This window comes from Poromitra crassiceps, assembly GCF_964638095.1.
Source record: "Poromitra crassiceps genome assembly, chromosome: 1".
NCBI lineage: Eukaryota > Metazoa > Chordata > Actinopteri > Beryciformes > Melamphaidae > Poromitra > Poromitra crassiceps.
This window is the reverse complement of record NC_139623.1, coordinates 42,698,880-42,711,304: the sequence shown is the minus strand read 5'-3', so window position 1 is coordinate 42,711,304 and position 12,425 is coordinate 42,698,880. Positions and strand designations below refer to the sequence as shown.

The following is a 12,425-nucleotide window of genomic DNA, read 5'->3' as shown; positions in this document are numbered from 1 at the left end:
TACTAGCATGATGAACCTTAGACTTTGACACTGTTGTCGTTGGATACTAGCATGATGAATCTTAGACATTTATGCTGTTGTCGTTGGATACTAGCATGATGAATCTTAGACATTTATGCTGTTGTCGTTGGATACTAGCTTGATGAATCTTAGACTTTGACACTGTTGTCATTGGATACTAGCTTGATGAATCTTAGACTTTGACACTGTTGTCGTTGGATACTAGCATGATGAACCTTAGACTTTGACACTGTTGTCGTTGGATACTAGCTTGATTGACTTTGACACTGTTGTCGTTGGATACTAGCTTGATGAATCTTAGACTTTGACGCTGTTGTCGTTGGATACTAGCTTGATGAATCTTAGACTTTGACACTGTTGTCATTGGATACTAGCTTGATGAATCTTAGACTTTGACACTGTTGTCGTTGGATACTAGCATGATGAACCTTAGACTTTGACACTGTTGTCGTTGGATACTAGCTTGATGAACCTTAGACTTTGACGCTGTTGTCGTTGGATACTAGCATGATGAATCTTAGACTTTGACGCTGTTGTCGTTGGATACTAGCTTGATGAACCTTAGACTTTGACACTGTTGTCGTTGGATACTAGCTTGATGAATCTTAGACTTTGACACTGTTGTCGTTGGATACTAGCTTGATGAACCTTAGACTTTGACACTGTTGTCATTGGATACTAGCTTGATGAACCTTAGACTTTGACACTGTTGTCGTTGGATACTAGCATGATGAATCTTAGACTTTGACGCTGTTGTCGTTGGATACTAGCTTGATGAACCTTAGACTTTGACACTGTTGTCGTTGGATACTAGCATGATGAACCTTAGACTTTGACGCTGTTGTCGTTGGATACTAGCATGATGAACCTTAGACTTTGACACTGTTGTCGTTGGATACTAGCTTGATGAACCTTAGACTTTGACGCTGTTGTCGTTGGATACTAGCATGATGAATCTTAGACTTTGACACTGTTGTCGTTGGATACTAGCTTGATGAACCTTAGACTTTGACACTGTTGTCATTGGATACTAGCTTGATGAATCTTAGACTTTGACACTGTTGTCGTTGGATACTAGCTTGATGAATCTTAGACTTTGACACTGTTGTCATTGGATACTAGCTTGATGAACCTTAGACTTTGACACTGTTGTCGTTGGATACTAGCATGATGAATCTTAGACTTTGACACTGTTGTCGTTGGATACTAGCTTGATGAACCTTAGACTTTGACACTGTTGTCGTTGGATACTAGCATGATGAATCTTAGACTTTGACACTGTTGTCGTTGGATACTAGCTTGATGAATCTTAGACTTTGACACTGTTGTCATTGGATACTAGCTTGATGAACCTTAGACTTTGACACTGTTGTCGTTGGATACTAGCATGATGAATCTTAGACTTTGACGCTGTTGTCGTTGGATACTAGCTTGATGAACCTTAGACTTTGACACTGTTGTCGTTGGATACTAGCATGATGAACCTTAGACTTTGACGCTGTTGTCGTTGGATACTAGCATGATGAACCTTAGACTTTGACGCTGTTGTCGTTGGATACTAGCTTGATGAACCTTAGACATTGACACTGTTGTCATTGGATACTAGCTTGATGAGCAAGATGGAATTCCTAAATTCAGTGCTGTCTTTTGAACATCTGGTGTTTCTGTTTTCTTCCTCAGGGCCACATTTGTAGAGACCAGAAGGATTTGTAGAGACTGGAAACTAGGGATGCCAACAATTAATTGAAGATCGATTACTTGCTCGTTAAGGATTTCCTCGAACACGTGAAAATTTACTCGATCAAAACCATAAAAAACCACAACGTGCATTCTGTCAGTAGAATGGTGTTTTAAAATCATTTTTCAATGATCCTCCAGAGGCAATGATATCATTCACTATAGCCCTTTTCACACACATCACGCAGGCGCAGTGAACTCTGAACTCCTGGCAGCCATCTTAAGTTTGGTCTGAAAGTAGAAAAGGAAACCACACCTTTGCAATATGAAGCGGGTGAAGAGAAGCGTTGTGTGGGAACATTTTGATAAGAAAGGAGAAGATACTTCCGTATGCAAATACTGTAAATCGGTATACAGCTATAACACGACGACGACATCAATGCTCTATGATATCACTTGAACAGTGTTCATTCGGATAAATTGGCTGGCTCCTCTTCGTCAAACCTGGAGCAACCCAAACAGCTCACTGTTTAAGAGGAAGAGTTGTGACGGACGGCGAGCAGAGAAAATAACCCAGTCGATGATCTGTGGGGTTATAGAAAAAGACATGATGCCTATCTGTATGGTTGAAGGCAGGGGATTTCAGCAAATGATGCACCTGCTGGAACCAGCATACAAGATCCCAGGCCGACGCACAATCACATTGAGAAGAGGTGCAAAGATGCTAAGTCAAAGTTGCTAGCACAGCTAGCTGACGTTACATCTACCGGAAAGGTTGATATTGTTTGAACAATCTTGTATTTTTAATTACAATTAATCGATCGATTGATCGTTAACGTTACCGATAATCGATTCAGGAATTTGCGGAAAATTGGCATCCCTACTGGAAACCAGAAAGTGATTTTACAGTCCGATTTTAGGCTTCTTCTTTTGGTTTCTAGTTGGACTGGACAATGACGTAGAATAGTGAAGAATGTGCGAGAAAGGACTGCTGGCTGCGTGTTTGTGCTGGCGGCGTTCACACCCAAAGCGCTTTTTTCAGTTGGAACGCTATGGAAATCATGTTGAGAGCTTCGTTTTGTTTCCCCCTGCAGTCGCGCGCAGTACACTTTAGGACACAACGACCACATGGACGGTAGCCAGCTGGTTTTGTCTGTTTGATGTTGTTCATTGTCAACATGAAAGCCAGATTATTGCCAATTCTGGCAGCAGCAGAAGTTGAGGATCCCTCTGGGATGAGAAAATGTAGGAGGAGTGAAAAGACGAGCAGCACGCTTTTCCTCCAAATGTTCAACTTTTTTCAGCTTAAAAATGCCCGTAGCGCTCCTCTAAAAAAACTACCGTAGATGCCACCAGCGCTAAACGCCAGGTGCGTTCCTTGAAAGAGGAGCACGTCTAGTGTGTCCTTATATAGAGAATGAATTGCAGAAGGTTGCTGGCAGCTCCAAAAACGCTTTTGGTGTGAATGTCTCCTAACCTGTTGTCTGCCAGTCCCTTATTGAGAGCGGTGGAGTTTGGACCGTATGCTTGAGTGTGGTGGTCCAGCGTCCAGAGAGCGAGAAGAAGGAAGAGGGAGTAAGCAACAGAGCGAGATGGAGAGGAGGGGGGGGGGGGGGAGGCCTATCAGCACATGATGTGCAGTGGGAGGCAGAGCCTGGCGCCCTCAATCCTCTAAGTGCTGGCCCTCTCTTCCAATCACAGCCCTCCTCCCCCCCCCCCCCCCTCCATGTCACCAGCATGGCAAAGATCTGCCATGTCTGCCCCTATGCTCGTACTATGTCTGTTTCTGGGCCAGTGTAGCACTCGATACTCCAGCTCATCTGTCACCTGGGGCTCGGTGTTCTCTTGTCGGGAGCAATTGTTCTGGCCGGCTTGTGCTTTTTCCCCTGTACCTCCGATCAATGTAATTAAATGGCATTGATTGCACTTTGAATGCTCCAAGTTGACTATTTTAGAAACGGCTATAGCTAAATATGTAGACAACACAGCGTTTTGTCAGTCATGTAGTTAGTGTGTCTTCAGAGGCCTTCTCTTCTTGCCTTGCCCAATCGCCCATTAGGCTGAAAGTGTCAGGCCAGAGTGAGAATGTATCCCCTCACTCAGAGCCGTGTATATAGAAGAGTCACGACATTTCCATTCACTCTAAGGGACCAGTTTTTTACTCTCAAGAGTTCCAGGAAGTAAGGTCCTGGATTAAGCAGCACTGTCGAGTTGCAGCAAAATGGACAGTTTGTGTTGTACTTTTATTTTTTATTTATTTTTTAGAATTAAATTGTACATTATCAGCTTTATTTTAGCATTCAAAAGTAGCGCGAGACCCCTTCCTGGCTGTTCATTGGCTAATGAGTCACACATTTTGGTCCTCCGCTGATGCCACTCTCTCTCTAGTGGACACTACCCTCACCCCCCGTGGTGTAGATGTAGTTAACTCATTCAGGGCCAGTTTAGGACTGCCAATATTTAGCACAGGCCAAAGATTTTCATAATTGTTGGTCATCTTTCAAGACCCACAGTAAATTATCTATTAGCACCAGAGTGATTTGCAATACCTCAAAATGAAGATGTACGTCTCTGGGTTCACCAGGAAAAAAAAAGTGAGCTTTTAGCATGTTCTGTACTCTACTTATAGCCATTTATATACACCCTGTTTTCACCCAAAATGTCTCTCTGAGAAAAGAAATTGCAGAAAATGGCATTTATGTACACAGCACACAATATCAGGCAGAACTCGCTCTCAATTCTTTTATTTTGAACTGTATTGACATCAGACATGTAAATATTATTCATTATGACACAAATGACAAAAAATATATATATATATATATATATATATATATATATATATATATATATATATATATGAAGTGCTTTTTTTACATTCAACAATACAGTTTGCTCAGTGTGAATGAGTGTACAGACAGACACACAGACAGACAGACACACACAGACACAGACACACACACACGCGCACACACACACACGCACACACACACACACACACACACACACACACACACACACACACACACAGAGAGAGAGAGTTCTCTCCACAGCTGCTGCTAGATCGCACCTCCTTCCCCCTCCTTCCCCATCAGCGTTTTGCCTCCTCTGCTGCTCGTTTCCCTCCTCTCGCTGGGACGAATGCTGCGACACACACAGGAACGGGTCCGCGGCTTGGCTTTGAACAGGCGCTGCTGGAACCGGATCGATCATGTTCGTCACGGGTTTGACTAGGCAATCCAGGTTCGCCCTGCAGCAAGGCTGGCACATAGGAACGGGGTCCAGGGACCAGGATCGATCATGTTGGTCACGGGTTTGACTACCGCGGTTTCGATGTCCGCTGCTCTGCAGCAAGTCGATCAGCTCTGCAGCGCGGCGAGGGGGCATTTCAATGGTGTTTCTCCTCTGCAACAAGGAAGCGCGTTTCTCCTCCTTTCCACCTTCTTCCTAATTTCAAACAACAGCTGCGGTATGTGTTTGATAACGTGCTGTCGGCTTGACTTTGAGGTTAGGGACCCGAAACTATGTCACAGGCTGGGTAAGTGTTTCAACTATGCACTGCACTCATAAAAACAAAAACACGTCAAACACGTCATTGGCGGGGAGGGCTATTTCTGATAACACGTCAAAGACGTCATTGGCGGTGAATGAGTTAAGCTACGTTAAGAAAGCATCCATCACTCCAGAGCCAAGTGCACTCTGTTCCTGACACTGATTTCTTCTGACAGATCCTGAACTGGCTGCCTGTTGGGGATGCTATTCCAAACGTTGGCAGTTCATGGTGGCCTTTCAGAGGCCTTGCTGGACAATCGGGTGTGGGGGGGTGGGGCATTTGACCCCATGGTTTTCCTGCTCCTATCTGATTGGTTGTTCATCCTTGGGAGAAGTTTTCAAAAAAATGTGTCTGGTTTGGGAAGGACAAAAGAGTTGAAGGGCCCCATGCCTTACTGAGGAAAGCAAACACCAGTGTTCTCCATGCACACTTGACTGTGTCCTTTGTTTACACGTAATGCCGCAGATTGCCTTACCTGCTGGAACCAGGCTTTTGGAAGCAATACATTGCTGTAACCTGACCTCATGAACAGACTTTTGAAAATGTCAAAATCGTGGACACTACACCCAAACACAATAACAGTAGTAGACAATACTCAGCGGACAAAGCTGAAATGCTTCATACAAAATGTAACACACCTTAGTCCACCTAATGCACGTCTCTGACTTTTTTTGTGATCTCTGTAACCCAGGTGCTGTCAGTCTGTGTGGAGGAGGAAAACATCATCCCCTACATCAACAACGTGCTGCAGAACCCGGACCTGGCCCTGCGCATAGCTGTCCGCAACAACCTGGCTGGTGCTGAAGAGCTCTTTGCACGCAAGTTCAACAACCTGTTTGCAGGGGGCAACTACTCCGAGGCTGCCAAGGTTGCCGCCAATGCACCAAAGGTAACCAACCACCCTGTGATAGCTTGGTCATGACATTTCAGTGCTTTATGAAAGGATTAAGATCATGCACTTTTTTTTGTATGATCCAGGGTAGGGATGCAGCGATTTAATCAATGTCACTATTACTGTGCTTTAAAACAGTGGTTCTCAAACTTTTTCATGTCAAAGACCCCAAAACTGACACAAATTAGACCACCCCAGACCCCCGGATTTTGTCCCAGGGTCCCCCATCTGATAAGATTTTTTGCTTTTCAATGTTTTATTACAGAAAGTGTATGTAAACCCATGACCAAAATATTCTGTCATTGTTTTACTTATGGATGGAATTATAGTGAAAATAAATTATCCCCCTTTTTCCTGGAACCCTCCTCAAGCCTTGGAACCCCCTCAAGGACCCCTGGAGGTCCCCGGACCCCACTTTGAGAACCATTGCTTAAACATTTTAAGCAATGTAAACATTTTAGTATTGACGTCAACAGTTATGCTCTTGAACGCAGCCTTGTGTACAAAGATTGCGCCTGACAAAACTATAAGTCGAGGCAATAAAAAGTTGCAAGTTGCTGCATAAAATGTTAATCTGGTATCGGTTTAAATATAAAATTGTCACTTGCAAATCACTGTAATTCAATGCCAGCAAAGCAGGAACAGAGTTTTTGTTGTCTAAAGTTGTTTGGTGCATTCATTTACTTCTCTTTTCTCATTCCCATCTGTATTAATTAAACAATTCCAGGACCCAGAGTGCTACTGGTTTTCTATGCCACAACTATGTGCGTTCATCCAGTGTCCCAGGTGTCAATCACTCTCTGATTTCTATGGCTCGAATGAAACCCAGGAGTCGGCTGATCTCATGAAGCCAACATTTTAAGTTTCCTTCATCTATCTAATAATTGGAGGATCGTCTGTCTCTCTCTCTAGGCTCTTTCACACACAGATCACGCAAAAATTGCAGTTTAGGAGTCCCGCAAACACCGCACCCTCGCCACAGAAATTGCTTTCACACAGAGCCAAGCAGCAGGGCCACATTCCCGTGCTGCAGTGTACTTTCAAGTGAAATCCCCCGCTCCCGGATTGAAAGGCGACCGCCCGCATATCAAACAGCTGCAGTCTGCATAACGTTCGTCGGGGGAATAGTATAGGCTATAAATGCACATGACTACTTAACGTTAGTAGTTTTTGTAAGGGAATGCACAGAGCTGATTTTGAGAGGGAATATCCTCAGACCAACTCGCCACAGACAGCTATAGCCCTCTGAAGCTTATTATTATATCCGTTAATTGTACCTACTAATGTCAACATCGTTTGAGCATAAAGCCTAACCGAACGGAGCATTCCTCCTGGCGTCCCTGCAGTCATGATTGTATAGGCTACTTTTTTTACTTTCACTCCTGCACTTTCTTGATACATGAGGTGATTTCCCCTGTAATTTTTTTATGAATGAGCTGACCATTCGCACCTTTTCCGGCTCGCTGCGACAACGCTTTCAAATGGAGGCGGGTTGCCAGGTAACCCGGCGCTGTTACTACCTACCGTCGCGGGACAAAAGGCGTAAAACAATTGTCCACCAAAGCGCGTTCACGACTTTCACATCGGAGGCGCGAATCCTATTTTCCGTGCATTTTTCGGCTTTCAAGGCCGGTGTGAAAGAGCCTTCTATCTCTCGGTCTCTCTGTCCTTCGCGTATCTCGAGAACCGTTGGTCGGATCGACTTGAAACTTGGGGAGTGCGCTGATGGCGACCTGACGGAGTACAGTGCCCTGTTTCCGTGCGATTCGGACGCGAAACATGTTCGATATTAAAACATTTGTGTTCAATCAAGCGTGTGCTCCTTCAAGCCCTGTGCTTATTATGGATGAGCATCATCTGCTGCTTGCCATCGAGAAGCGTTGGTCGGATCGACTTAAACTTTGGGAGTGTGCCCTATTGTGCAGTGCAGTGCCCTGTTTTCATGCAATTCGGCATAGCGCCACCTACTGGCAACATAAAAAAATGCTGTTTATCTCAAGAACCGTTCGTCCGATCGACTTCCACTTTGGGGAGTGCGCTTAGGGGGACTCGAGGAAGTGCAGGGAGCTGAATTCCGTGCAATTTGGCATAGCGCCACCTACTGGCAACACAAAAACCACTTTATCTCATCTATTCATCTGATCGACTTAAAACTTAAAACTCGGGGAGTGCGCTTAGGGGGACTCAACGGAGTGCAGGGAGCTGAATTCCGTGCAATTTGCCATAGCGCCACCTACTGGCAACACAAAAAGCGGTTTATCTCGATAGCCATTCATCTGATCGACTTCAAACTTGGAGAGTGTGCTGCTGGGAACCTGACATAGAGCAGTGCCGAATTTTGTGCAAATCTGCACAGCGCCACCTACTGGCAACACAAAACGTGGTTTATCTTGAGAACCGTTCATCCGATTAACTTCAAATTTGGGGAGTGTGCTCATGGGAACTCGAAGTAGTGCGGCGCTGAATTTCTTGCAAATCTTGCAATTTCCCGCGCCACCTACTGGCAACACAAAAAGCAGTTTATATCGAGAAAGATTTGTCCGATTGACTTCAAACTTGGGGAGTGCACTGCTCGGACTCCGATGGAGTGACTGTGCGGTGCCGCATTTCATGCAATTTGGACTTATTCCAAATGTATGTACTGTATGTCTGTCCTTTGCGTATCTCGAGAACCGTTTGTCGGATCGACTTCAAACTTTGGGAGTGCGCTTAGGGAGGACCTGACAGAGTGCAGTGTGTGCGGGGGGAAGCGCACACGGGGTGGTGCATGGGGGAACGGGCACTGCACTAGTTCAACTTATTGTGTTGTCCTGTTGTTCCTGCCTTCCATGGTGCTATCAAATGTCCACCCAACTTTCTATGGCATATGACCTCTGCCCTTCTTCCCCGCAGGGGATCCTGCGTACCCCAGACACCATCCGTCGTTTCCAGAGTGTGCCGGCCCAGCCGGGCCAGACCTCCCCCCTGCTGCAGTACTTTGGCATCCTGCTGGACCAGGGCCAGCTCAACAAGTTTGAGTCCCTGGAGCTGTGCAGGCCCGTCCTCCAGCAGGGCCGCAAGCAGCTGCTGGAGAAGTGGCTGAAGGAGGACAAGGTATTCCAGATCTCCATCTCAACCTCCTCTCGCAGGAAGAGGCCCTTTCCTGAGCCGCCTGTGTGTTTACATGACTCGCCTATTATCTGGGATGCTGTGAGACCATCTGTTATGCGAGGCATCGGTAGCGTTTCCTCCTTCCGCCAAAGTGTCTCTCTTAGAGAATCGAGCGCTTCCAACTTGCCTGAATAGTTAGCTAGAGAGCTGGTGATCCTCATTTTGCACATCCTGTGTTTATTCCAGGGTTCCCATGAGTCCTTGAAATCCTTGAAAGTTTGTGAATGTGAGCGAGAGAAAGATCAAGGTCTTTACATTTTTTGAAAATAGACATGGCACATTGAAAGACAAAGTGCTTGAATTGATATTGTGATTTTGTGCAAGAATATACATTGAAGTGCTTTTGATTTAGTTGTCTGTGAGATTCTGTAAAGCCTGCTAGTTGTCATTCTAAAAATGATCAGTGTTGTAACAGTAATTAACCTTGATCCGTGTCTCCTTGAATTTGAGGGAATGTAAAGGGCCTGTAAAAGAGCAGTTTCCGTATTCTGAAGTGTGTCTACTGCTGAGGTTAGTTGTCCTACGTTACAGTTGGAGTGTTCTGAAGAACTGGGCGACCTGGTGAAGGCGGTGGATCCCACCTTGGCTCTCAGTGTCTACCTGCGGGCCAACGTCCCCAACAAGGTCATCCAGTGCTTTGCTGAGACCGGCCAGTTCCCCAAGATTGTCCTATATGCTAAGAAGGTATGCCTGTCTTTCCATCTAAAGTTGTATTATGCACTTGTTAAGATTTCAAAATTCCCAAATGATGAACTACTTGGCCCCTCCAGCAGGAGGAGCCACTTGAAATAATTATCAAACTACAAAGCCACCCCTAATCCCTGGATCCATTATGATCATTTAAATGGGAACGGTCAAGGTGTGATTATATTGTGTTTGTAACTCCAATTATGTGTGATACTGTGATGGAAGTATACCATACGGGTCTTAAAGGAAATGTATTTGCCTCGATGGAGTTTAAAGAGCATTCATTCTCAAACGTCAATTATGCTACGCTGCGATTATGTGATTACAAAAAACAACACACGCTTGTATAATAGATGTATCCCTTTGTTTTTTTTGTGGTTCCAGGTGGGCTACACTCCAGACTGGATCTTCCTGCTGAGGAACGTGATGCGGATCAACCCAGAGCAGGGCCTGCAGTTTGCCCAGATGTTGGTCCAGGATGAAGAGCCACTGGCTGACATCACACAGGTCGGACGAGAAGAGCAGGGATCTCTCCTGAGTCCTGATCTATTAGGAATACATGGTCCCTTCTGAACAAAATACCTCCAACTTATCCCACATCATGTGACTACTTTCTACTGTTTTATACATGTCATTAAGAGTGGAACTGGCCTCTGTGGTAGAGCTTGACATTTCTTCACTTTAGTTGGATTTGGATTCACAAAACAGTTGTAGGCCCACGAGCATAGGGCAGATTGGGATTGTACAGAAAGTGCTGTAGGGGTTTGGATCAAGTCTGAATGTGATTTTCTAAATTAAGATAATATTGTGGCCTATACTATGAGCTGCACTGTCTCCTCCAATCCTCTGCAATTAGCTGGCAGAATCTAACCAAAAACTTTCCAGCACTTAGACAACACTTAGCTATTTGACAGTCAACATAACATATGCCAACATATATACACTTAAGATAGCCTGTATTGTAAATGAAAAGCCACATCTTGCTGCCTACCATTGCAAGCGCCCTGCACTGCAAAAATTCCTCCTGATGCAGCACTCTGCATCGCCAATAGTGCTGTACTGGCAGATAACACCAGGTTTAAGAATATACAGTAACAAACTGCATGAGGCTCCCTTGGATCACTGAAAGAAGTAACAATACTTGCCTAAAATGTGTTATAAATCATGTAACAAATGTTATCATTCACTACGTTTACATGCACACAATATTCCGGTTTTTGCCCATATTCGGAAAATGACAATATTCCGACTAAATGAATAATCCACTAATATTCCCGTTTACATGCAGCCGTAGTTCGCCCTCCCCGACAGGTGAGGGAGGGGGGGAGAGAGAGATTCAGGTAGGCGGAGTTTTTCTGTTGAGAATAAACAGAGCAGCGCTATTCTTACCAGCATCACTTGGTCCATTTCAGGAGCTTGCTGCTGGGAAGTTTGGCATTGCGATTATTTGCACATCCAAGTCTTTCATAAAAAGTAGGCTAGTAGCCTACGTTATTACCTCGCAAGGTCGCAAGCACTTTGGACTTCTGTGGGCAACCAAACAATGTTTCTCATCTCCTCCCGATCAGAAATGTGGGCTTTTCTGTTCGCATGCCAGAGATGACGGATTCTAATAATTATATCGCCTCTTCTAGCGCTTTCTAGTAGTGCTTTACGATTTGGGGGAAAGGTGCGATTAGCGATTATGGTGGACAATATTGCGATTGCGATTGTGATTGCGATATAATAAACAAGAGGTATCTAAGGATGTGCCGGCATGAGTTTTTGACGGTATGATAACCTTGGACAAAAATACCACGGTTTCACGTATCACAGACTAAAATACATGAAATATGTTACAATTTAAAATATATTAAAACTAAATAAATAAAACAATTTGAAATAAAATTATCTTTACAAAAAAATAAAACATTTTGAGAATGAATGATGCCTTTATTGCAGACTCGTGGTCCATAGAAAAACAAACATACAACAATAAACATACCGGTAAATAAAAACCAGTCCAAATGAACATGTTAGACAGGGCATTTGTGACATTTATAAATACAGGCTTTTAAGCCAATGTCTCCTAAGGCTAGAGGAGTATCTAGTGCAGCTCTTCACAGGGTTACTTATACTGACAATGATGCTATTCACAGACTCATCTAAGCGACACATGAATCTATGCATTAAGTTCCGAAGGACGGCCTGAAGAGTATTGACTCTTACAGCCACAAACATTTCACTCGCACTGCACCATAAAAAATGAGTAAAATTCTCATGGTATCATTATAGGCTACTTGCAGTTTCTGAAAACTTGCCTTTTTGTAGCTTGACCACATTTGCCTGTCCCAAACATGTAAAAAAGAAACACCAGAAAAATAGAAACTGCACTGTGTTAGAGCAGTGGTTCTCAAATGGGGGTCCGCGGACCCCCAGGGGTCCGTGGCACTTTGCCAGGGGGTC

General features: G+C 44.4%; 1 protein-coding gene across 1 annotated transcript in view; it reads left to right on the top strand.

The window, feature by feature from the left end:
• The window catches only part of cltca (clathrin, heavy chain a (Hc)), a 95,669-nt gene that overhangs the window by 61,215 nt on the left and 22,029 nt on the right, over nt 1–12,425 (top strand). The window contains exons 7-10 of the mRNA XM_083642453.1: nt 5,943–6,140; nt 9,036–9,236; nt 9,825–9,977; nt 10,365–10,487. Coding sequence (XP_083498579.1) covers nt 5,943–6,140; nt 9,036–9,236; nt 9,825–9,977; nt 10,365–10,487 — 675 coding nt within the window. The remainder of the gene's footprint in view (nt 1–5,942; nt 6,141–9,035; nt 9,237–9,824; nt 9,978–10,364; nt 10,488–12,425) is intronic.